We start from the raw sequence: 27,850 nt of genomic DNA, 5'->3' as shown, positions 1-27,850 counted from the left end.
ATGAATGAAGCACAGTGCTGCCCTCAGTGAGTTCATAACCTCTTCAGATGACAGTCATGCCATTCTGGCCCAAGGAGTACCGTGCATCAAAGTTCGGGCCCAGGGAAGTGGTGGGGGGCAGGGACCAGCAGGTGCCTCAGTGAGGCCTGGTTGTGAAGGAAGGATGGGTCCGAATTCTGATGTACTTTGAATGACCAAGAATTTAGATTTTATTCTGCAAGAAGGGTGGCGGTGTTTTTCTAAGAAGACAGAGTTAACATGATATTCTTGAATGTTTTTGTTATAAACACTGTCATAGCAAATTAAAATTTTAGTTCTCAAGCTAATTGGATGCAAAGATATGGCATAATGTTAACTCATAATAATAATCTCATATAAAGAAATCTTGCTGTTCTAGAGATCTGTTACACAGCAATGTGAACATAGTTAACACTACTGAACTGTTCACTTAAAAATGGTTAAGGGTAAATTTTATGTATTTTTTACTGCATATTTTTTAAAAAGAAATTTTGCCTGCAATGATAAACTAATGTTATAAATACTGTTATGAAAGGCAAGCAATATGCAGCGTATCTTCTAGGGAGAAAAAATTCTATACTGGTTAACATTTATTGAATGAAGTTCTTTACTCTTTACTCTTTAGCTCATTGGTTAGTTTAATTTTCTCAATGCCATTAAATAATCTAACATTTGGCCGCAATAATTGATCATTGGGTTGGCATAAGCAGTGGTTTCAGAACATCGAAAAACCACAGCATTGCCATTTCATTTGTATTCATGTAAAAGCTAGTTTCTCCTTAATTTATACATACAATTTAACCTTCAAACTGAGTGTTAAGAGTCTTAAAGGATAAAACAAATGTATACGTATTGGAGTTTGTTGGTCTTAGTCTTTTCTACAATGGCACAGGAGTATAGAGCTTTTTAAAGTATTTTATAACATTCATTATTGGTTGTTTATTATAAACAGGGAATAGGAAAATGGGAACCATGGATAAAGAAATTGAAAGATGCTCCTCCAATTCCTAAAGATGTAATGTTTAATGAAATCATTGTGCCAACTCTGGACACAATTCGATACTCTGCATTAATGGAATTGCTGACCACCCATCAGAAACCTTCAATATTTGTAGGACCAACAGGAACTGGGAAAAGTGTTTACATTATTGTAAGTACCACAGAAATCTACATATTAAACTGTGCATAATCTTCCTAAAAATGGTAGTTTTTGAAATAGTAGATAAATAATTTTTTTTAAATACTCAAGTACTTTGATGTTTGAACTGCAGAGAATTTTTGAAAAATTGCCTAGTTTATTCTTTATTTTAGCCAAAAGACCAAGAAGTGATAATGGCCTATTTATTTTTGAAAGTTGATTAATGATATGCCATTTAATACCATTAAATTGTTGTCCCATTTATTTTGGTATTTTAATAAGAATTGCTTGTTCCACATGAGAATTTCATACCTCTTGAAAAGTGTGTTTTAGTTACACTTGATATCTTCTAAGTTATTTTATATCTGAAGGATTATTATGTAGTAACAAGACTGATTTTCCTTAATGATGTCTGGAATTGTTGTCTGTTAGTTAAGATAATGCTAGATGCTGTAATAGAAAATACCACAGTCTCAGTAGCTTTATGCAGCCTGTGAAGGAGAATGAAGATACTTTTGAGGGCCCCTCTTTGATTGTAGGTTCCAGTTAATTCACATTCTCCCACAGTACCTGATTCTAGTTCTTTATTGACTTTAACATTACATCTCACAATCTTTCTGAAATGTATTTGGCAATATAGTTACATAGCCATTCTAGTGTTTATTGAATAATCTCTTTCATAAAAGATTGGAATGACATCTCTCATAAACTAAATGCTTGCATGTATGGGAGTATCCAAGAGGAGGGAGAGATACATTTTCACTGAGAATTTAAATCAAGGAGTGTTTTTGGCCTGGATTAAAAAAAAAAAACTAAAAAAACTAGAAGTGTACAGAAAGCTGAGAGATTTATCTAAGATATCACCACAGGTCAGGGAAAGGAGACTTAACATGATTGAAGGCAGTGGTTAGAGGAAAATACAAGCCTTTTGTCATTTATACCTTCATCAATTTCAGCCCAGGCAATAAAGTGCCTAGGCATAAAAACATTACTTTTCACAAACTTAGGAACTTAATTTTGTAATCTGCTTTTAAAACTAATATTGTAAATATTTTTCAATTTCATTATTCTTCTACAGGATGATTTTAAGGGTATTGTAGTATTTGATTCTATAATTTTATAATAATTGATTCAAATCCCCAATTTTCCGAACATTTTGCTTTAGAAATAAGATTGCAGGCTGGGCACGGTGGCTTACGCCTGTAATCCCAGCACTTTGGGAGGCCGAGGCAGGGGGATCACGTTAGGAGATTGAGACCATCCTGGCTAACATGGTGAAACCCTATCTCTCCTAAAAATACAAAAACAAACAAAAAAAGTAGCTGGGCGTGGTGGCGGGCGCCTGTAGTCCCAGCTACTCGGGAGGCTGAGGCAGGAGTATCGCTTGAACCTGGCAGGTGGAGCTTGCAGTCAGCCAAGATCGTGCCACCGCACTCCAGCCTGGGCGACAGTGTGAGAGTCTGTCTCAAAAAAAATTTAAAAAAAGAAAGAAACAAGATTGCAATTAACGTTTTTATAGCTAAGTCTTTGTTCTTATCTTTGCTTATTTGTTTAGGAAAATATCCTAAGATTCCTGGACATGGAATTGTTGATTTTTTGATGAATATTAAGTTGTTCCTCATAAAGGTTATTGTCTGCCATGCCCTTCAGGGGGATTTCATTGCCGCAATTAATTGTTAGTTGTATTGTAAATAATACAAATATACAGCTAAAGTCTCTGAAATTTATTCTTCTGTGAAAGAAAATATTTTAAAACAATGCTACATAATTTTAATTTCCCTATAGTAATTTCATTAAGAATTTATTTATATAAACTGCTTCATAAAATTTTGTACATATATTTCATCTGATTGATTGAAAGAATTAAACATAAAATTTACAATTTGAAGTGATTTTCTCTTCAAATTATTGCATGTCTACTTATATTTTAAATAAATGATGAAAAAAAGTAGTATTCTAATTAAAGATTACCTAAAAACACAAGTTAAAACAACACTTTAGAACAAAAAAAAACTAAGGATTTTTTCTAAAGCCTGTAATTTTTTTCTAAATTCAGTTTTAAATTATCAATACTATGAATGACAGTATCCATTGACCTCCTTCCCCTACCCAGTTAATGAGGAATAGTGAAATATTGCTATTTGTCACCAATACCTTTCACCATCTTCTGGTAAGACAGAGATGTTTTAAAACCTCAGTTTATTTTTACCAAATTAATATTATGCAGCAACTTTTTTGGAAGTTCTTTTTAATATTAATTACATTTGGATTTTGGTTTTAAAACTATTTATGCTTATGATGGTTAGATTTAGTTCTGTTTTTAGATGGCCTCCATGCTCACTGCCAAACTGTTCGTGCCATGGCTTATGTATGTGTTGCATTCTTATTTTCATTATTTTATTTATTTTTGAGAGACAGGGTCTTGCTCTATCCCCTAGGCTGTAATGCAGTGGCACAATCACAGCTCACTGCAACCTTGACCTCCTGGGCTCAAGTGATACCCCCATTTCAGCCTCCCAAGTAGCTGGGACTACAGGCATGCACCACCACACCCATATAATTTTTTTTGTAGAAGTGGGATCTTGCTATGTGGCTGAGGCTGATCTCCAACTCCTGGGCTCAAGCAGTCCTCCTGATCTGGCCTCCCAAAGTGCTGGGATTACAGGCTGGAGCCACCACACCCACCCTTTATTTTCACTCTTGTTTCATTTAGTTCATCCATCAATCCAACAAAAATTTGTTGATTACCTACCATATGGCTACCATTGTTAGCTAATAAAAATGTATTATAATATAGTATTTACATTGTACATCATGTAGGCAAGCAAAGTGAAATAATTTTTTAGAGTCTTAAGCAATAATTTTTAAAAACTTGTATAAATTTGCTTTACTCAGACATGTCATTCCTTCATTGTAGTTGTTGCTCAGAATAGGGAGTTGTTTACATAAATAGAATAACTTGTTTTCAAACTATTATTCCTCTTGAAATAATCTATCACTTACATTATAATTATACAATCATAAAAGAAATTTTAATCATAAAAGTCACAAAAATATATTCCTACTTTTATTCTAAACTTCCCCATTCCCAGTTTTTGCTATTCTAACTGGCAATCACAGGTACGAACACAAAGTCTTCAAAGATTTTAAAGAGCTTCCACTTTAGAATGTGCTCATTCTGTGAAAAGGAAAACAATTTTAAATTTAAAAAGGTAGCTCCTGCTGGGCTGATGGGAGGATTAAAAGTTAGCCTTCCTCCAGAATCTCTGACCAGCTTGTTACCCTGCGTCTTCCTTATTTTCTCTATTCTGCCTCCTGGTACTCCTGGCATGTGTGCTAAATGTAGTCATTAATGAGAACATCATAAGTCCTTTTTAAAATATGTGTTGCCTTGATGAATAGATTAATATTCCAAAGTATGCTTTCAAAATTTCTATTAGCTTAATTATGGTAATGTTTAGTATATAATCACATCATGAAAAGAGGACTTGCTTGAGATATTTTACCATTTGATATTTTGGGTTAATAATTTAGTATCTTAATTATAAAGCTGAATGCTGCAAGCATTTAATGCAAGTAAAGTTTAGAACAGCAAAAAACTTCACTGTTTCCCTTCCTTTACTCATACGTGCATGTGATAGATATTACTGTTCACTTTGGGAGGCCGAGACGGGTGGATCACGAGGTCAGGAGATCGAGACCATCCTGGCTAAAACGGTGAAACCCCATCTCTACTAAAAAAATACAAAAAAAAATTAGCCGGGCGAGGTGGCGGGCGCCTGTAGTCCCAGCTACTCGGGAGGCTGAGGCAGGAGAATGGCGGAACCCGGGAGGCGGAGCTTGCAGTGAGCCGAGATTGCGCCACTGCACTCCAGCCTGGGCGACAGAGCGAGACTCCGTCTCCAAAAAAAAAAAAAGAAAAAAGAAAATATGTGATTTACTTAGTATTTTTTCTAATAAATTGGCCTTTAATTGGCAAGGGATTGTACCCTGTACAGAACTCTTAAGGGAGAGAAGGGGAAGAAAGAGTGAGGAGAGGCAATTTTATTTTGCAGTGCTCCTCAGGGAATTCTGGCATGTCCTGTCCCTGGCATACATCTTGATTAAGAACCATTGTAATTCCACCTGCTTCCCAGTGAATTCCATTTTGAAAATACAGTTATATTTTTAAGCTTTCTAACTTACAGAAAGATAGGTTTGTGTGTAAGTGGAAAGATAATAAGATATATGAAAAACAACATTCATCTGGAGAGAGACAAATGGCAGTCTAAATTCTTGCCCATCACGGAGAACTTAGGCAGGTTTCCTAACCTCTGAGTCTCTGTGACTCCATGTTAAGGAGGAATGTGTACTCTCTGGTAGCTATGAAAACCAGAAAAGGCACATGCAAGGGGTGGACAGATGGAGACACTCCATTGTCATGGTAACTGTTATTCCTACTGATTCCATCTATTTGTACAGTGTTATGGCACTTAAGGTTAAATTTGAGTCTATCAGTAATGATGCTTAGTGTTTATTCTGAAATGTCAAAACGTAATTCCAACTATGGCTCATTTTATTATTTTGTTATATAGAATTTTCTTTTAAATCAACTAAATAAGGAAGTCTACAAACCTCTGCTAATTAACTTCTCGGCACAAACTACAGCAGCTCAAACTCAGAATATTATCATGTCAAAACTGGACAAGAGAAGAAAGGGAGTTTTTGGTCCTCCTTTGGGCAAGAGAATGGTAATGACTCTTTGTACAGTACCCGGGCCTATTCATATACATTGCTGCAGTTGGGACAAGGAAACCAAATAACCTGGGGATAGACATCTTTTTGTGTAGTTTTTTTATGTCACAAATTTGGATTAAAAGGTTCTCCTAAAAATGTAGTTATATTTGTATGTGCAGTAGACAGCTTGATGTTTAAAACAAGGAGTTGCCCTTTGAGTTGAAGGTAGAATATTTATCTGAGAAATTATCTACCTTCCTAATTTTTTCACTGACATTTTTATTCAGCAGTCTTTGCTGCTTGCTTTTGTAGACCTTCAGCAACCCACCTAACAGTAGATTTACCTGTCTTCCTCTGCAAAGAACACTCTTCTCACCCTAATCACACTTTTCTCATCTATTTTCATGAATTGAAGTGTAGTACAAGGAAAAAATATGCAGTGTTTTGAGAAACAAATTGTATCAGAGGACTAATAACTCCTAAGCTATTAACCTACGAAGATTAGTAATGAGAATGTCTCCCTATTTCTTGAGGAACATGAATGCTAAAAGCATGGAAGCTAAGGATATTATCCTTGTTTAGAAAAGAAACCATCACTTCCCCATATGTACTCTGCAAGTAGATAGCTAAGTATTTGCCTCAATATTGTTTACACAATAGGACTCTATGTTGAGATGTTAATATTCTCTATACCTCTTCTCTTCTCATTCTCAGGTTGTCTTTGTAGATGATGTCAATATGCCTGCTCGGGAGGTATATGGGGCTCAGCCTCCCATTGAGTTACTTAGACAGTGGTTAGATCACTGGAACTGGTATGACCTAAAAGATTGTTCCATGATTAAACTAGTAGACATTCAGATCATGTGTGCTATGGGACCTCCAGGTACATTTTTTGAGTTTGGATTATTAAGATGAAAAAATCACTCTAGCGATAGCTAAAGAAATAACTGGAAAAAACCTCTTTTGAGTCCCAATGTTTTGTGTATATGTTTTCTATATGTATCTACTGTGACCTAACAGAGTGTGTCACATGACCAACTCAAAGTGGGTGACCTTGGATAGGCTATGCACCTACCAATTCTTCCAAATCTTTTTTTCTCCCACCTTCTGGAACTTCTTTCTCCCACCTTCTGAAACTCTTCCAAATCCTTTTTTCTCCCACCTTCTGGAAGTTTGCTTCCAATTTCCTGTTTCTGCTTTCTGAGAACTCACATCCTCCTGGGACAGCTCATCTTCCTCTGTGTCATTCCTTAATGCTTCAACTGTATGGAATAGTCCCTGCCTCAGAAATCATCTTTCTTCTACCCCAATCAAGTCCCATTCAAGTTAGTCTCTGTATTTAAACAGGCTGCTGAGAAGAATTTAAGTAGGGAATGGCCAAAAGATCCTTTAAATTTTACAAGATAAATTTATATGCAAAGGAATCTCTATGTAGAGAAAATTTGCTTTTTAACGCTGAGATGTCTAAAATGGCTTGATTTACTAACAAGACATCTTTAACTGTTTTCTTCCTGACCTCAAGCCACTATTCTGTTTTTCAAAATGTTGCTTGTGTTGATATACGACTTCAGGGAATCTCTCTGGTATTGCTCCCTAACCCTGACCTTTATCTAACCCATAATGCAGTTTGCTCTGAGTCAGTAATTGCTCTCAACACATTGCCTGGGCCATTTTGAACACTTTCTGTTTGTTTGTTTTTGAGACAGGATCTCACTCTGTTGCTTAGGTGGGGTGCAGTTGTGTGATCATAGCCCACAGCAGTCCCAAACGCCTGTGCTCAAGTGATCCTCTCACCTCAGCCTCCTGAGCAGCTAGGACTACAGGCATGCACCACCATGCCTGGCTAATTTTGTTTCTTATTTTGTGGAGACAGGGCTTGGGGGCTTGTTATTATTATGCTCAGGCTGTTTTTCTTTTCTTTTTCTTTTTAATAAAAGACCATATTGCTCCTGGGTCTCAGACTTCAGTTCTACTTTGTCTCTCCCCCACCACCCCAAGCCAGGCATTTATACTCACATGTGCATTTTTCCCTGCCTCTTCAGGCACTAATAAGAAGAGTATGCTGAAACCATGTGGTATATTTTCCTTTTGGACCCCATTTCTATTTTCTAAAAATACCACAATTCTGAACATTCTCTGGAAGGGTTGGAGACAGAGCTGGGATAGATGATCTTACCATCTTTTCTTCTGCAGCCCTTTCACCATCTCCTTAAACTCTTCTACATTTTCCAAAATAAATGTATAAGCTCAAAGGAATCTTTCATTATTTTATGGAAAAATCCCCCAATTTTTAAAGATGCAAGCAGCCAGTGAAGTCACTGTATGAACTGTATAGACTAGTCTTGGGTAAATTCACTTCAAGATGTGGGGAAAGAATTTGGCTATATGTCATGGTTGTGCTGAATTCCAGCCTTAGGGGAAGTGCCCTAAACTTTGGTCAGTCAGATTCACCAGGATTATATTAATATTGTATAATATCACATCTTAATATTGTATTGAGGATGTTTACCATTTACTGCTTTAAGCTGCAAACCGTGGAGAACATGGCCTGTGGCTTTTTCTGCCTGGTCTGATTTTCCTTGGTAGTATAGTTTTGACCCAAGATTATGTCTAATTAGTTGAACTCATTCAGATAATTCACCCAGAAAAGTAACATCTTGAGTTTGAGGGAAAAATAGTTTTGATGTCAGGGTTATCCAAACAATTGATTGCTCTTAACTTCATGTGCTGTGAATTTGTCCATCTTTCAAGTTACTTTAAACTATAAAATATTTGAGAAAATACTCATGTATACTAGTAACATTATTAAGAGTTGTACCTTTTAATATTTAGGTGGTGGTCGAAATCCAGTAACTCCTCGATACATGCGACATTTCAATATTATAACAATCAATGAGTTTAGTGATAAATCCATGTATACAATCTTCTCTAGAATCTTAACTTGGCATTTAAAAATCTGGTAAGTAATCAAAAATTTGTTTTGTTTTAATTAGGAGGTATAAAATATTTTAGAAACATACCAATATTAAGTAGCATATTTCAAAGAGCAAAAACATTCCTAGATAAGGAAAAGGTAACAGACAACATTGTTTGCCTCTGTCCCCTCCACCTCCAGAGTGTGGGAGCATAACACAAAGAGGTCTGACCATTTTGCTATATAATATGTTCATGTTTGAGTTATTATTTTGAATTTTCACCACTGAGTTCAATTACTGCTGGAAAGATGTACCAGGTTTATGCTGTGACTTTGATGCCCTCTAGTAGAACTCGAGTTCTGCAGGGGCATTCGTGTCCAACTCTGAGAAGTATTGCCGTGGAGCTGCCTAGCTGCAGAGGATGCACAACTCCACAAGATGCACAGATATCAGGGAGCCAAGCTGACCTGGGCAGGGGAAGTCTGTCTGTGTCCCCATGTCCATTCTCAAGAAATTGGCATTCCTTGCCTTATCCAGTGATGGAGTAAACAGCTGGCTCCTAGACAAACCAGAAGTTAAATATAGGCAATCTTTCTAAATGAAAATTAGTTCTCTATGTTCTTTATACCCTAATCATGCCCTTTGTCTTGGCTCACTGTTTTACTTTCCTTTTTTTCTCTTTTCCTTATTTTTTTTTTACATATTTTAATTTTCTTTCTTTTTTTCCTCTGAAAATACCTGTTTCACCAGTGTTCGTTATGGATTATACTTATATGCAGTTGAGAATGCCAGGGAATGAAAGAGGTCGGGAAATGCTTGTCTAGTGGATTTGGGAATTACATAATCTGGGTGCCTTGGCTGTCTCTTCTGTTCACTTACTGAAGTGCTTTTAAGTCCATTAAACTGGCCCTGCTCATTTCACAGGGTTCTTTTGGACATAACATAAAATAGTACATAGAAAATAGCTTTAAAAGGAGTAAAAATCTATTAGTATTATTATTATAACAAGATATGGTAATTTTATAAATGACATTGATTTAATCAAAATTAAAATTTTATGTTGGTCCTGCTAAGTATCCTTCATGTCTCATAATTATATAATTGCTAACATTTTCCTTTCTTTTTATTTTAAAACATTTTAAGTTATAAATTTCCAGATGAATTTCTAGATTTGACCACACAAATTGTAAATGGCACAATGACTCTGTATAAAGAAGCAATGAAGAATCTCTTGCCTACTCCAGCTAAATCTCACTACTTGTTCAACCTCCGTGATTTCTCCCGTGTCATTCAAGGTGTTTGTTTGTCAAGACCAGAAACAACAGAAACCACAGGAGTGATTAAACGTCTTTGGGTTCATGAGGTAAATTTTCCTGTTATTGAAATGGGATTATGTGAGAAACAGATTTACCATGCCAACAACTGGGTGAAAAGAAATATTCTGCAATTTATATTGCTGAAATGTATTCAGTTATTTGGCATTTTGAAGGCCAATGCTCAAGAAAAATTTTTAAAATATTTAACACTGAGATATTTTATGATGTTTAAAATGCTTTATCTCCCATATGCAGATTTAGGAATTTCTGTTGATCTATAGACTATTTCCAAGTAGGTGTCACTTTGAGCCAATTTCCCTTAAGTAGTTTAATCCTTGTTAGTTTGGCTTCAAATAAATTTGAAATGGAACACTTTTTAAGGAGTTGTTTTTATAAGAAATGAATGTGGGTTTTTTTTTTTTTTTACATTACTTATTTGTATAGTATTACTAGATGCCAAAAGAATTGCAAAGCAAATTCTTGAGAGCATAGAAACTATATAAAAATGTATTTAAGCTCTCTTGGGAATAGGTATGTGGATGAGCATGTTCTTATAAAAACTGGTAGAGGAGACCGGGCACAGTGGCTCATGCCTGTAACCCCAACACTTTAGGAGGCTGAGGCGGGAGGATTGCTTGAATTCAGGAGTTTGAGGGTGCAGTGAGCTATGATGGCACCACTGCACTTCAGCCTGGGTGACAGAGCAAGACCCTTATTTTAATTTTGATAATGCAGTTAAGAAACATAGAGCACGAGAATATGCTACTGTGTTAAAACCATGTACTACAGAGATGTAAATTTCAAAAGGTCTTTTAAAAATCTGGTTTCTCTGGACTTTTTAGATATACATTTTGAATTCCTAAATCATCACACATTCAAATATACATCCATGTGAAGATCCATTCCACTTGGAAATTTTGGCCACAACAAGGTCTCCAAAAGTGATTCTTTGGAAAGGATGATGTTGAGATTCTTATAGCACTCCACAGCAAGTTACCTAATTGCCTGAGTGGGACCCACATCCCGGGATATGGATGCAGGCTTGTGTTTGGGGGCCACATGGATATTAGAAATGTACTAAGAGCTGGAGAGTGTAGGGGAAGTGAACAAGGAGGATGATGCTGAATTCATTCAAGGAGCATGCCTTAGTCCATTCAGGCTGTTATAAAAAGTACCTTAAACTGGGTGGCTTGTCAACAAACTGAAATTAATTTCTCACAGTTCTGGAGGCTGGGAAGTTCAAGATCAAGGCGCTGGCAGATTTCATGTCTGGTGAGGGACTGTTTTCTAGTTATAGATGGTGCCTTCTCACCATGTCCTCAAGTGGTGGAAGGGGCGAGGGGCTCTCTGGCCTCCTTTATAAAGGCACTAATTCCATTCATGAGGGTTCTGCCTCATGACCTAATTACCTCCCAGAGTCCCCACACCTCAGTACCATCACCCTGGGGATGAGGATTTCAACATATAAATGTAGGGGGAACATAAACATTGAAACCATAGCAGAGTGCATTGCTGAAGGCAGCATTTTGTCATGGGTGAATCTAACTCCAGGAAGCATTTGGCATCCACCACCTCAGGAACTTTTCCCTTGATATTCCTTCTGCCTAGAACACTCTTTCTCTGTTATCCGCAGGCTTGCCTACTTCCTTCCTTCAGATTTTTGCTGAAATACCCTCCTTGTCATGCAGGCTCGCTTTGGGCCATCCCTACCCCCTTGGCTTCTTACTGCTTACCTTGTTTTGTTCTTCATAACATTGAGCATCACCTGACACCTTCTAAATACAATAATAGAAACTTTAGGAGAATGGCGATTTTATTTTTGCACTGCTTTTCCCAGTGCCTGGCACACAGAAAACGCTCAATAGATATTGATGAATGAATGAGTGTCTCAAGAGAGGAAGGCAGGCAAGCTTGCTACATGTGACACATTTTGTCACCTGGGATTATACAGGCCAGTGCTTTCTTCCAATCATGGGAATAGGTTGTCTGTGCTATTGTATATGTGTTAGACATAATTACTTTTAAGAGTTTCTTAGATTCTATGCTGCTTTAGATGTCAGATTATTGAGTTTTGATAATGGTTATTGAGCTCTTTGGGCATTTAATGAGGTTGACTACTTCATATTTATACACGCCTACATGAAACATAATGAATTTAGTCCTCAGCTCAAAACCTTGTATTAGCACCCACTTCATTCAGAGGAATTTAGAATAGAAGTCCAGTGGCCCATACGACCTGGGATGTGTTCCTCTTAGCCTGTTCCCCTCAGGCTGCCTCCTGCTCTCATCCTCATCCCCCTTTCACCAGCAGTACAGGCCTCCTGGCTATTCTCTCTGCCTGCAATATTTCCTGCAGATATCGATGCTCTGGAATAGCTCCCTCCCTGCCTTTGATCAACTTCCTCCTTCTAGCTGAAGCTTTTTAATACCACAGCCTGTGTCCCCTCCCCTATCCTAGTAGTTCCAGTCTTTCGTATCCTGTCCTATTTTACTTCTTTCTATAATATTTTTCAACGTCCAACATGATGTAGAATTCATTCATTGTATGTATTGTTCATCTCCCTCAGATAGCAGGCAAGCCCCATGAGAGCAGAGATTTCTCTCTCTCTTTTTTTTTTTTCTTACTGCAGTGCCAAGTAGGATGTTTGGTACATTATTCTCAATATCTTTAAAAATATGAGGTAATTGTGAGACAACAGGTGGGAAGGGATCCCCAGAGAACCTCCAGCCAGCCGGTGCACTGGGGTGGAGCCACAGAAGTTCATGCTGTTTGCAGTGGGGAGGAGCCTGGCCCCTCTTCTTCCTGGATGGAACCTGGAATTCAATCTGCAGGGCGGGAAGCACTGTAGCAGGGACTCTGGCCTTGTGGAGAGTCCCTATTTCCCCCTTTTCTTCATTTTCCCTCAGCAAAACCCTGTTTTACTCAACATTCAAATAGTCTGCGAGGCGAAATTTTTGTGGCTGTGTGACAAGGACCCCACCTTTAGCTGAACTAAAAAAAAGCCCTGCAACAGTTGAACTCAACACTAATTTGTGCTTTATTTCTGTTCACTCAGAAAAGATTTATTCAGGGTTTAATATATGTTAGAGACTACTTTACATGTCTTTTTCCTTTCCGGACATCATTATCATACTAGATAACCTTCTATAATTTCACTAAATGGTTTCTAAGGTATAAAACTGACTTACAACTCATTCCCTTTGGCTTCTCCATGGCTCTCAGATGTTAGTTAATGCACATATCACCTGGTTTGCTTGTTAAATACAGATGTTCTGCAAAAACAAGACCCCCCAAAATAGATGAATACATTTCATCAAAATTAAAAAATTTTATGCTTCAAAAAGTACCATCAAAAAAATGAAAATATAGAGAATTGGATAAAATACCTGCAAATCATATAAACTGTTAAGTGTCTAGTATCCAGAATACCTTAAGAACTATTATAACTCAACAATAAAAGACTAATAACCCAGTTTAAAAGTGGGCAAATGATTCAAAGACATCGCTGCAAAGATGATATATGAATGGCCAATAAGGACATGATTAGTCATTAGGGAAATACAAATCAAAACTGCCATTAAGTACCTTTCACACTCAATAGGATGGCTGTAATAAAAAAGATGAATAATAAAACAGTATTGGTGAGCATGTGGAAGAACTGGAACCCTCATACATAGCTGGCAGTAATGTAATAGAGAAAACAGTTTGGTAGGTCATCAAAAGGTTAAAACATAGAGTTACCATATGACCTAGCAATTCCACTCCTAACTATGCACCCAAAGAACTGATACATGTCCACGCGAAGACTTGTACATGAATATTATTAGCAGAATTATTTATAATAGCCAAAAAGTAGAAACAACCCAAATATCCATCAGCTGATAAGTGGACAAAGTGTTGTAAATACACATTGTGGAATTTTATTCAGTCCTAAAAAGAAATACTCATATATCCTACAACATAGATGAACCTAGAAACATTGTGCTAAGTTACAAAGTCCATACACAAAAGGTCACATATGATATAATTCATTTACATCATATATCCAGAATAAGCAAGTTCCATAGAGACAGTAAGTAGATTAGTGTTGGCCAGGGCTGGTGGTGATGAGAAGTAGCTTCTGTTGGGTATCAGGTTTCTTTTTGGGGTGATGATAAAGTTCTGGAGGGAGATAGTTGTGATGATTGCACAACTTTGTGAATATTCTGATTTTGTATTATTTTAAAGAATGAATTTTATGACCCATGAATTATTTCTCAATTTTAAAAGTCTGCAATCAAGACTTTGAGGTAAATAAATTCAAAGCACACATTACAATGTAAATATGCCAGAAATTATGTCCTTTGCAGCAATTTAGATTTATAATAGAAAGTTTTAAGTGTCAACTTTTTAAAATGTGAGAGGTGGTGATAGAATAATGGTTCCCTGTTGGGGAGGGAGGAAAGCAGAGATCAACAGGAGTGAGCATGAGGGAGCTTACTAAGGTGCTGGAAATTTCATATCTTGATCTTGGTTTCATGGATGTGTAACTGTGTGCAAAAATTCTTTGAGCTGTACACTTAAGATTGTTGTACCTGTATTAGTCCATTTTCATGCTGCTGATAAAGACATACCCAAGACTGGGCAATTTACAAAAGAAAGGTTTATTGAACTTATAGTTCCATGTATCTAGGGATACCTCACAATCATGGTGGAAGGTGAAAGGCACCTCTCACATGGTGGCAAACAAGAGAAGAGAGATTGTGCAGGGAAACTCCCCTTTTTAAAACCATCAGGTCTCGTGAGACTTATTCACTGTCACAAGAACAGCACGGGAAAGACTCACCCCATGATTCAATTGCCTCCCACCAGGTCCCTCCCACAACACGTGGGAATTCAAGATGAGACTTAGGTGGGAACACAGCCAAACCATATGTGCACCTTATATAAGGAAAAACAAAAAACAAAAAGATATGGAAAGATATTCCCAGGAATCATCATCCGTGTTTTTAAGTCAACAGATCCACTGTGGGGCCCAGGAATTTGCATTTTGAATAAGTACCCCAGATTATTTTAATGCAGATGTGTTGACTGTCTTTGAGAAATGCTGCTGTAGGTTCTTGCTAAACTGCCAGCTAGATAATAATATACTTGTTTCATGCTTAGGCATTGATCCTGATACATGAAGTTGACTTAATTTAGGAATATTGTCTGAGGTCTTAAGTACCTCAGTTCAAAGATTGGCTATTGGCATGTATTGGGAAATTAGATTGTCTCACAGAGAAATAACTTTTGAACTGGTTGGAATATGAAGGAAGTTTAAATAATACCATTTGCTTATGCAGACACTATTAGTGGGGGGAAAAAAAAAGGATAACAGTATGAAATCATCAATTTGATAACAGTCAATACACTAAAACCAAGATTCCTGAACACTGTGATTAGCCTAATGCTAGGGCAATTTGCAGTGATTATCTATTTGAATTCTATAGTGTTTTCACATATGTTGTCATATTACTTTTTCTCCAAATCTATGAGATTTGCGAGGTAGGTAATACTACTTCTTTTTTATAGGTGAAGAAGCTGATGCAGACATTTTCAGTGATTTACTCAAAATGGTAAAGCAGAGTAAGGATCCAACGTTCCACTGACGAAATATGCATTATGTATAGCATATATGTATTAGTCAGCCATTAACAAAATAATACAGATTAAGTGGCTTAAACAACAGAAATTTATTTTCTCACGCTGACTTGCTAAAGCCAGCTTGTCTCTGTGTCCTCACATGGCCCTTCCTTTGTGCATATAAGGGCTGCCCAACAGAAACAAGAACCAGAGAGAGACAGAGAGAGTGTGCGCTTTAATGCCTCTTCCTTTTCTTATAAGGACACTATCCTATAAGATTAGGGTCCTACCCTTATGACCTCATTTAACCTTAATTGCCTCCTTTAAGGTCCTATCCCCAATCCAGTCACATTGAGAGTTATGGCTTCAACATAAGAATTTTCTGGGGACACAATTCAGTCCGAAATAGACTGTACCCCGGGACACTTACACTGCTTTAAGAAAACAGTAGTTACATGTAGCAAGCCTGATAGTTCTTGCAGTCCCATAACATGTGCATATAACCAGAGATTTATTTTAGTAGATTGCTCTCTGTAATGACTTAAAACAAAAATAATTAACAGATACCCCAAACAACTCTCCCTCTACCCAAGACATTTCCTGTTCTAGAAAATGTGCTTTATGAAAACAGAAACAAAAGCAAAAACTATTGATTTGTCAATAATTTTCAAAATGTTATCTATCCTAGAAAAAGAAAACATCACTGGAAGGGAGTTGGGTACCCCCGGGTGCTGGTGCCCAGTTCTGCTATCCACATCTGAGCAGCCAGCAAAGCCAGTCACTAACTTCTAAAGGCCTTAAGTCTCTCAGCATCTCTACATCTACTTCTACCACCCCCAAAATTACCTTTCATTGATTGATAACTGAATATAACCTTATTATTCTAAATATAGAGTTAAAATTAACATTTAAAATAACACTATTATGAATCGGTCCTGAATATTTGGATATACTTTTAATAAAACCCGCAAAAATTTTCTAATATTTTTTATTACTTGATATTAGCATAGAAATAATAACACTTTTTTAAAAATCAGAAGGAAGTTCCTAAAGCTGCTTTTTAATTATTATACAGGTCCTTCGCGTGTATTATGACCGCCTTCTGGACAATGCAGACAGAAGCTGGCTCGTCAACTACATTCAAGAAATTTTGAGAAACTACATGTATGAAGATTTTCATGAGCTTTTTCAACGTTTGGATTTTGATAATGATGGCATAGTGGAAGAAGATGATTTACGCAGCTTAATGTTTTGTGATTTCCATGATCCCAAGAGGGAGGATACCAACTACAGAGAAATCGCAGATGTGGATAATCTTCGAATGATAGTAGAAATTCACCTAGAAGAATACAACAATATAAGCAAAAAACCCATGAACCTCGTCTTGTTTCGATTTGCCATAGAGCACATCAGCAGAATTTCCAGGATCCTGAAGCAACCTCGCAGCCATGCTCTCCTAGTAGGGGTTGGAGGGAGTGGAAGGCAATCTGTCACCAGATTAGCTGCCCACATGGCTGATTATTCTGTTTTCCAAGTTGAAATCTCTAAGGGATATGATACTACTGAATGGCATGAAGATTTAAAAGTGATCTTAAGGAAATGTGCAGAAGGTGAGATGCAAGGTGTCTTCCTGTTTACAGATACTCAAATTAAAAAAGAGTCTTTTCTGGAAGATGTCAATAATCTGCTAAACGCTGGGGAGATTCCAAATCTCTTTGCATTAGATGAGAAACAAGAGATATGTGATAAGATGCGTCAGTTAGATCGCCAGCGGGATAAAACCAAGCAAACAGATGGCAGTCCCATAGCCCTTTTCAACATGTTTATTGATCGTTGCCGCAACCAACTGCATGTGGTCCTTGCCATGAGTCCCATTGGAGATGCATTTCGAAATCGTCTTAGAAAGTTCCCTGCTCTTGTTAACTGCTGTACCATTGACTGGTTTCAGGTATTGTCATGTATAGTTTAGACAGACTTCTAGAAATGTTGATTTCCACCCTAATCATGACTTATTTTATAGACTCCTAACCCATAGTTTACCCCAAAATGTAGTTCAGCAAAATCTTCTGATCAGTTATATTTTATGAAATTAAAATTCAAGAAATTATAATAGAAAAGTATTTATTTAGAGTATATGTGATCACTAACTTCAATATATTATAGGAAGTGTTATGATAAAATTGTGTATCAGAGTCCTGACAGGAAACACAGAGCACACTTGAATCCTTCACTGGAGAAAGCATAATGAAGGAACCATTCACAGAGGTGTAGGCAGGGTTAAGGGAACCAAGAGGGGATGTTGGAACACTCAGGAAGTGGTGGGTGGAGCAATAGTAGGAAGTGTTACTATGCCCTCGTATAAAAGGGCAGAGGAAGGGAAGAGTGTTACTGGAAGTCAGAGCTTAGAGCTGTGGATATAAGACTGCCCAATAGGAATAGGAACCAGAAACCTAGAACTCAGCTACAGCTGGAAAGGAAGGGAGGATCAAAATACCCATATGTCTCACTTCTTCCACCCTGCCCCCACTCTCTTCCCATTAGCTAAACCCAAAGAATTTAAGAGGAAGAAAGCCAGTGACCTTTTTTTGTAGTGGACTTCGTACTGGGAAGTACGAGCAGAGCAGAAAAAGGCAGCGAATGGATGGGGGGTACGGAGGAGGGGTGGGGAAGGGCCGTAGCAAAAGGAGAGTACCTAGCTAGATGTGAACAGTAGTTCTGGCTTTAACAGCATATCACAGTGCATTCTCTACCTGTGTAGTAAGAAATCTGTGGGCTGTGGCTGAGATCCTGTGAGGGAGATTTAACAGATAAGCATTTATGACCTTGGAAAGTTTACAGAACCTCTCTGTACCTCCACTTCCTGGTAAAATTAATTATTTCATGCAAAATATTTATTGAATTCTGTTCTGCTTTGTAGCAAGTCTTAATCTAAAAGCTGGAGATGAAGCACATGAAATAGACAAGACCTCTGCTCTCCTTGGGCTTCTTGTCTACAGACAAATAAGCAAAACACAATTTCATTAGACAGGGTAGCAAATAGGGAGTAAATGCTTTGTTGTTGTGTTTGTTGTTTTGAGACGCAGTCTCACTCTTGTCACCCAGGCTGGAGTGCAGTGGCACAATCTTGGCTCACTGCAACCTCTGCCTGCCAGGTTCAAGCAATTCTCCTGCCTCAGCCTCCTGAGTAGCTGGGATTACAGACGCCCGCCACCACGCCCTGTTAATTTTTGTATTTTTAGTAGAGACAGGGTTTCACCATGTTGGCCAGGTTGGTCTCGAACTCCTGACCTCAGGTGATCTGCCCGCCTCGCCCTCCCAAAGTGCTGGGATTATAGGTAAATGCTTTTTAAATAAGGGACCAATTATGGGTTTGAAGAGGAAACTGGAAAGACAAAAAAGTGTCAGTACTGAGATCTGGGCAGAGAGGATAAACCAGTGAAGTCGTGTCTAGACAGAAGGAAGGAGAGGATGGCAGAAAATCAGTGTGACAGGAGCACAGGAACTGTGGGCAGAAGTGGTATAACAGGTCAGAAATTTGGGAAGGGCCAAATCAAATAGAGATTGGCAAGTTGGTTTGGATTTTAAGAATTCTAGGAAGTCTTTGAATGGTTATAAATTGGGGAGTGTGACATGAGCTGATTTATAGTTTGAAAAGAGCACTCTTGCAGCTATGTAGAGAATACAAGCAGTTAGGATGCTGTTGGAATCTTCCAGGCAGATGATAGTGGAGGCTTGAATTGGGATGATTGAGGTGGATAAAGGAAGAAGAGAAAGGGTTTGGAAGCTGTTTCAGGAATGATGCCTACATCATTCTCAGGGAAATGTTAGGATAATTAAATGAGATGGTACCAGTAAAATGCATACAGAAATAGACTTTCCATAAATTTAGTTCATTTGCCTTTTCTTTCTCCTGCAACACTCATGAACAATTTCTCTAATCTCAGAACAAACCACAGACAATGAATGTTATATGCACTAACTAGCTCCTGGCTCCCTGCCCTAAGTATGCAAGTCCTCGGGAAAGTTCCTTATGAAATTGTCTCCCCCACACCATCCCTCACACTATTCCCCTTTACCCCCAACATCCCTAAGTTGTAAAGGGCTGCAGTAGTAACAGATCCAGATTCGTAATCTTAATAAAGTGCTAAAGCATTTATCTTACATTTAGTCATGGCCTGAAGATGCACTCCAGGCAGTTGCCTCACGATTCTTGGAAGAAATTGAAATGTCAGAAGAAATAAGAGATGGCTGTATCGACATGTGTAAAAGCTTCCACACTTCTACTATAGATTTATCCACATCTTTCTTTGTTGAACTTCAAAGATACAATTATGTGACTCCTACCTCTTACCTTGAATTAATCTCCACCTTCAAACTGTTGTTAGAAAAGAAAAGAAGGTAAAAATCAAATTTCATGTTTCTAAGTAAGCTAGGGCAAATTAAAAATACTTACGTGTGCAAAAATGACATAAATATGATGTAATAGAGATTTATTTCATAAAAATATACTGTGAGTTTTGTTACATCTTTAAATGATTTAATCCACAAACATTTTGAGTTTAGGGAGGGGTCTTATCCTTCTCATATGGGTACATTGCCTAGCACATCGTAGATGCATAATCACTCTTGGAAGAATGAAGACATTCCAATTCAATATTCCAACCAATATTGAGTAAACACTACTAGAGAGTGATTTTTCTCTGATAAATAATTAGGTAATAGTTAAATCCTCTCTTTGGATACTGAAGAGCTGAGACTAGGGAGGGACAGTCACTCTCTAATAAGCTCTCATTTGAAAACATCAATATAAACATGAGTAAACTTACCTGCTATAGAAAGTGTCAATGTGAGTTTTTTTTAATGTTCTGGAGGGTGGCTTGTGTGTGCATAAAAGTTTATTCAAATATTTCTTTTGTTCCAAAAATTAAAATTCAGTATGTATATTATAAAATTTAAAAACATTATAACATTAAGGTAGAAAGTAGGAAGTTTGGAACATTTTAGTGGTTACCTTTAAAGGGGACCTTGGATTAATGTGTGGCTCCATTCAAAAGCTTTTTTAAATACAATTTTTAATATGGTATTTATATTTCCCTTTCAAGTTCTGATTTGACAAATCAAACATTACTAGATACTTAAGTAATTTATAAGCCTAGTATTTAAAACATATACATATGGTAAGCCTTAATTACTTTTAAATGTTTGAATATTATCTACAAATTAATATGATTTTTACTTAAAAACTGATGTAAATTTACTGCTCAGATACATGATTTATATTGGAAGCTCAAGCCTGCTCTATGAATCAAACAGACCAAATTCTTTTAAAGATTAAAAAGAATACGTAAAACAGCAAATGTGCACAGATAATATAAAAATATGAATACTATGAGTTTGATTTTTGTATATATTTCTACGGTTAATTCTAAATCTTCCTGTGGTTAACCTACTATCTCAAGCATTTTGAAGGACCTTTTCTCATACTGGGCAGCATGCTACCTGGATATGGATATGACACTCCTCATCTGTATTCATAGTGACTGTGGCTGTGCCCTCCCAACCAGGACTGTCGTTGTCACTGTGGTCTACTACCCTGTGTTTGAATCATACCTTTAGGAGTTTGTCAACTCCCTAGTGAAATCTGCAGCGCCCACCGTGACTGCTGCATAGCTTGGCTGGAATTCATTATTTCTTTGGCTCTCAAGATAATTGTCTTTCTGTGTCGAGCTTATGATCTTTAACATAATGGAATCTTGCTTTTTTTCATATTTTCTTATCTAGGAGGATCAAAAGCTCTTGGAGATTGATTAAATTTTGGATATCACTCATGGCTTTTGTTTGACTGTGCACTCACAATAGTAAGGCCACCCTAACAAAAAGAAGGATTATAAAAACGAGATACAAACTTATAGGAAGAGTTTAAACTTATTGGTTATAAGTTTTAAAGTTATGAGGTTATAAGTTCAAACTTACAGTAAGTTGAAAGAGTCATAGTTTTTAAGGTATTTTCAAATATTCTTATTTGCCTTTCAAATTTTCCATTTTCAAATTTTTTCTTTTCAAAATTCTTGCAAATGAAAAAAAAAAAAGATACTAATTTCTCCTTTACCTCAACTAGAATTCCTACCCTATGATGATTATTCCCATAATAGCTAAAGCCTTCAGGTCCTGATAGCAAGGTAGTGCTGTAACCTAGAAGAAAGTTTTCAGGTTACCTGGCAGGAAATCTGTGGTTAAGCTAGCAAAGCGTCACTTGGGATTAGCCACAATATTGAAACTGTCTCAGGCTGGCAGGAATGAGACCTTCCCCATGCTCGTTGCACAAGGTTTCAGCTGAAACGAGACTCACAATAATACAGTGCCATACGCTTGGCGCCCTCTGTGCCCAGGTGCCCTCTGTGCCCATTACTCTCTAATACTTTGCTTGCTCAGACGGAATTTGACATGTGACAAAAACGTGGCATGCTCTAACTTATGAATTTTTTTAAAACAAAAATTGCAATCCTTTCAGTGTTCTCCAGGTTACCTTTTCCAGTTCAAGCCAGTTCCTTACTACTCCAGTCTATTTTTTGAAGGGGATTTTAAAAGCATGTCCTTTTTTTACTTGGAGACATTATGGTATATCAAGTATTTTAAAATGAAATTATAAAGAAGAGTTTTCTTTAGAGAGAAATTCATATATATTTGCAAATAAATGCAGATTAAATTTTTAAGCACATTACAATATTTAACTTTTAAAATATGCTAAAGTATTACATTATTTCTAATCATTTGTTATTACTTTGTAATCGTTTTGCACCAAACAGGGTATTGAGCTTTATGATCTTCTCTATTTGTTACTTTTTCTTTAATAAAACAAATCTCTCTTTCAAGATGTATAATACATGTTAAAATCATTTTTTCATGTTTGCAAACATTCAGAGTAATATATTTTGAGCACTGAAATGTGTTTAAAATAAGTGATCATAAAAAGGTTTAAAGCAGCAGTAGTGTTGCTGGAATCAACTTACCAACTTTAGAGGTACATCATTCATTTTGATACAGGATACTCCTTGCCTCATCTCCAGTGCATTTATTCTTTTGAATTTCTGTTGTATGCCTTGATAACGTATAGGTACTGAAAACACAAAAATGAATAAAACATGCTGTCTGCTCTTAATCGTGCACAAATCCAATGTTCTAGGTTTCATGTTTTGACAGATTGTCATATATATGAAAATCTTTTAGACCACTCCTATAGTTATGTCTTGAAAAAGCCTAGCAAGCTCAAAAACACTTAGGTTTTTCCTTAATGTAGGATGCAGAGCCTCATGATTAACTTTGTTTTATCTATTTCCTTTCAGTGAAGTAATGAAAATGAAAAAGAGATATGAAGTAGGTTTGGAGAAACTGAATTCTGCTTCATCTCAAGTAGCCACAATGCAGGTGGAGTTGGAGGCACTACAACCTCAATTAAAAGTTGCTAGCAAAGAGGTTGATGAAATGATGATAATGATTGAGAAAGAGTCTGTAGAAGTTGCCAAAACTGAAAAAATAGTGAAAGCTGATGAAACAATAGCAAACGAACAAGCTATGGCTTCCAAAGCCATCAAAGATGAGTGTGATGCTGACCTGGCAGGTGCCTTGCCAATATTAGAGTCAGCGTTGGCTGCCCTTGATACTCTTACTGCACAGGTAAGAGCTTCGCCATACACTTTGTAGGATACATGTCATCACAGCCCAAGAAAGAAATTAGCATTGTGTTCTAGTCTAGTTTGTCTCTCCAAATTAGCCTGCAAATTTAATGAAGCTGAAATCGTTTTGAAATTGGCAAAAGAATTCCCTAATTGACCTGAAAAAGAAATGCATGTGCATGCAAAAACACCTTTGAAATGGAAGAAAGCTGCTAGATGTTATAACTTACCGTAAAGCAACAGTTGTTTCAAGAACTTCATACATCTTTGCACTACAGTAATTAACAAAGGCATAAGATTTGAGATTATATTTTGGTTCTAAGGGGTACCTTTTTCATATTTAGACACTCTTGTCATTGGGATGCATCTTATAGAGCATGTGATAAAGTATTGTGTTAATTTTGTCAGTAATTTTTTGGGAGGGATACGTAAAATAATGTGTTTTATAATACTTTGTTTTGCAATAGCAGTGTCTTAGATTTCATGAAGTGTATTAAAAGTTAAGATGTGAAATGGGAATATTTTAATTTAGAAAGATGAAGGTTGATTTTTAAAATAAATAGTGCAGAGAATTTTGGCTAAACTTTTAGGTGGGACTCGGGAGAAGAGTGTCAGTGCAGTTCTATTACTGTCACCGTTTCTACCCAGTGAACACAGTGAGTTTCTGTATGCTTAGTTTGAAAATAGGAACCAATTACAATTACTATATAAACAAACATGTCTTTTAAAATAATTAACATGTTGTTATTTCAAGGATATTACAGTGGTAAAATCCATGAAGAGTCCTCCTGCTGGTGTCAAGCTTGTTATGGAAGCTATATGCATCTTGAAAGGAATCAAAGCTGACAAAATCCCTGACCCAGCAGGTTCAGGGAAAAAAATTGAGGATTTCTGGGGCCCAGCTAAGAGACTTCTTGGTGACATGAGGTTTCTACAGTCACTTCATGAATATGACAAGGACAATATTCCTCCAGCTTACATGAATATCATAAGAAAAAATTATATTCCAAATCCAGATTTTGTACCAGAAAAAATCAGAAATGCTTCTACAGCGGCCGAAGGTCTGTGCAAGTGGGTCATAGCAATGGATTCATATGATAAGTAAGTGCTGATACAAAGAAACCCGGGTAGTATGTTTTATCTTCACTTTTGGTCAGTTAGACAATATGAAAGTTAAAAGTTATGTAAGTGAGAGAGGCTCTTGGAAAATCCTGTCTGAATCTGCTTTGTGTTTGCATATTTACTGGAAGCAAGATTATGCCAACAAATAGTATAATACAGTGGTTCTTAAACTTTTTGGACTCAGGAACCTTTATACTCTTAAAAAGTATTGAAGACCCCAAAAAGATTTTTGTTTATTTACCATTTTAGAAATTAAAATGGAAAATTTTTTAAAGTGTTTGTTAATTCATTTTGAAAAACAATAAAAATGTTATGTGTTAATATAAGTGACTTATTTTTATTTTTTATAAATTCATATGTTTTTCTTTAAAAAATAGAAAAAAAAACAATGATAAGAGTGATATTTTATTATACCTTTACAAGTCTCTTTAATGTGTGGTCTAATGTAAGACAGCCAGACACCAAAATCTGCTTCTTCGCTCCTTCTGTTGCAATATGTTGTTTTGATTACAATTAAAGAAAATCCACCGTCACATAGAGGTTTAGTTGGACAAGGGAAGACCTTATGAGCTCCCTAAAGGGGCAAGTGTCGTCAAGATCTCCAGGGATCTTTGGACCACACTTTAAAAACTGCTGGCATAATATGTATTATTGTGAAATAAGGAGTCTTTTTTGGTGATTATATGAGAACCGGTTATATCATACACAAAGCAGAGTAATTATTGTTTTTTCAAAAAAACAACTGTCACAGGATGTTTTTCAAACTCATATCCAATTTTAATCATTCTACATATATAGTAGTGCTATATATGTTTCAGACCATGATATATTAGTTAATGATTCATTTAATGTTTGTTAGATAACATGACTGACTCCATTTTCCAGATACTAGGGAGAGAATTTAGATCCATCCTTTTTCCTATATAATTCATTTTATTACCACATACATATTTATAGGATAACCGTTTTTGGTTGAGGATGTATTCTAGGATTTGAGGATTTTTTTAAGTAAAATGACAAAGATAAAAGATACCTCACTTTTTCCTCATCAAAACTAACCTTTATCATTGCAATTAGGCTTCTACTAACATGGTAATACTCTACTTGAATATCCTACTCTTCTTTCAGAAAGTTATCAAAATTCATACTGGCAAAATGTTTTTTTTGAGTAAAAGTATTATTTTAAAACACTATGTATATTTGATGTCCATTTTAATGGACATTTCTTATGTCCAGGATCAAGTTTGGATGATTCTTAGATAAAACATGGAATATAGAAATCAGTTTAGATTTTTGCATAAAGAAGTGTTTTGAGTCACAGTAAGGATATTAGAAAAGTAAATTCAGTGGTAGAAAGTGTACTGGAATATTAAATGAATATTTAATTTTTCAATTTTACTTTTTGCAGAGTGGCAAAAATAGTAGCTCCCAAAAAGATAAAACTGGCTGCAGCTGAAGGGGAGCTTAAAATTGCCATGGATGGTCTTAGAAAGAAGCAGGCAGCCCTTAAGGAAGTTCAGGACAAGCTGGCCAGGCTTCAAGACACACTTGAATTAAATAAACAAAAGAAGGCTGACCTGGAAAACCAGGTATGTGCTGATACAGAAGAAGATGGACAAATTCTCAATTATCGTAACTAAGAATGATGTTCATACTAGCATGTAACACACCAGTCCTGTTTCTCTCCTGGTCAGGGATTGGCAAACTATGGCCCGCAGGCCACATCTGCCCATCGCCTGTTTTTGTATGGCCCAAGAGCTAATAATAGTTTTGACATTTTAAAATAATTACATATTAGTGGCCGTATAAGTACCCATGTAATACATAAATATCCTCAATTCTGCTGCTTGGCTCACGAAAACTAAAATATTTATTCTCTGGGCTTTTCCAAAAAATATATATATATGCCAGTCTCTCTAGCTTAGATTACTAGAATATTGAGCTAGATTATTTAATCATTTTTCACTTTGCAAGTAAGGAAGTTGAGAACCAAAATATTAAGTGATTTAAGTTGTATGGCAGAGCAGAAATTAGAACTCAATACTCAGAACCGTACAGTATCTACTAAAAATGTTTTCAAGACTAAAAATATTAGTCTCACTTAATTAGTGATACCATTTGGAAAAATTAACTGCTGAAGTCTGATTACAGTTCAGAAAAAGGTCATAATATTTTATAACGGTCAACATTTATTGAATGCTTATTATGTACAAGGACCTGTTGTTCCAAGAACATTACATATCATACCATTTATTCTCACAATAACCTCTTGAGGGAAGTAATCATTGTGTACCATTTTGAAGAAAGTACAGAACAGAAAGATCAAGCAACTTGTCCATTGTCGACCCAGCTTCTGAGCATTAAGTCTAAGACCTGAACTCAGGCAGCCTGACTTTAATAGCTGTACTCTTTTCAGAACACCAGACTTTGTCTTTCTATAGTATCTATCCTGTGTTCTATATTTGCACAAATGTAAGACATTATGCTAATCTTTAGAAGTGTAACCTATTATGGCATGATTTTTGAATGATCAATTTTAGTTTAAATAATATAATCAATAAATGGTTATGCAGTTGCCCTCTTTAAACATTTTCCAATTCTCCTATATGTTTGAAATTTTTATTTATTTTTTATAATAAAATGTTAGAAACTTACGGTAATATGAAATGAATATATGCATTTATGTGTATTAAAAATGTGCTTTTGGAGGTAAAATTTTAGCTAAAATATTTTTACTTAGTAGTTTCTGATGGCAACTTTGTCATAGTCTAAGACCTGATTCAGTTTATCATAAACATTGTTGAAAGAAGAACAGGTGAGGAAAGAAACTAGAAAGACAAAAGACATTTAAAGAGGGAAAAGGAAAAAAATTAAATTTAGGAAGTATCACACATACTACAATTACATACCATTTGCTTTGCTTTTTTCAAACCTATCTGTAGATAAACTGATACAGACTCATGTATCTTTTAATCTAAAATCATTGACTTAATATAAATGTTAATAACATTAGTAAAAAGCGTAAGCCAAATTCTTATTCCAAAATAACCTAAATGTCTTTGCTTTTGTTGATTGTTAAATTTCTCTTTTCATGTAAATTATTTTTTAACATCATGATAAGCTTCATGTAATCTCATCTTCTTCCAAGAATAATGATGTTAAGGCACTTAAAAATTTAATAAAAATAATTCACATATTCTGCTGGAATACTGCTATTGTGTGAACTGAAATAACTTTTCACCAAGTTTGCACCTTTGTAATTATCTCTTTTTTATCACATTGCTTAATTACATATAATCGTATTGGTTGACAGTCTTATGCACCAAATAGGCTCTCAGCTATTGATT

General features: G+C 36.1%; 1 protein-coding gene across 1 annotated transcript in view; it reads left to right on the top strand.

Moving 5' to 3' along the window:
- DNAH7 (dynein axonemal heavy chain 7) overlaps positions 1 to 27,850 on the top strand; it is a 330,767-nt gene that overhangs the window by 190,587 nt on the left and 112,330 nt on the right. Inside the window, exons 35-44 of the mRNA XM_007965701.3 lie at positions 971 to 1,168; positions 5,731 to 5,886; positions 6,587 to 6,755; positions 8,705 to 8,831; positions 9,931 to 10,150; positions 16,784 to 17,656; positions 19,877 to 20,106; positions 23,052 to 23,382; positions 24,136 to 24,482; positions 25,912 to 26,092. Of these exons, the coding sequence (XP_007963892.3) occupies positions 971 to 1,168; positions 5,731 to 5,886; positions 6,587 to 6,755; positions 8,705 to 8,831; positions 9,931 to 10,150; positions 16,784 to 17,656; positions 19,877 to 20,106; positions 23,052 to 23,382; positions 24,136 to 24,482; positions 25,912 to 26,092 (2,832 nt within the window). The remainder of the gene's footprint in view (positions 1 to 970; positions 1,169 to 5,730; positions 5,887 to 6,586; positions 6,756 to 8,704; positions 8,832 to 9,930; positions 10,151 to 16,783; positions 17,657 to 19,876; positions 20,107 to 23,051; positions 23,383 to 24,135; positions 24,483 to 25,911; positions 26,093 to 27,850) is intronic.

This window comes from Chlorocebus sabaeus, chromosome 10, assembly GCF_047675955.1.
Source record: "Chlorocebus sabaeus isolate Y175 chromosome 10, mChlSab1.0.hap1, whole genome shotgun sequence".
Lineage (NCBI taxonomy): Eukaryota > Metazoa > Chordata > Mammalia > Primates > Cercopithecidae > Chlorocebus > Chlorocebus sabaeus.
Note: the sequence above shows the minus strand (reverse complement) of the source record. Positions and strands in the feature narration are given on the sequence as shown.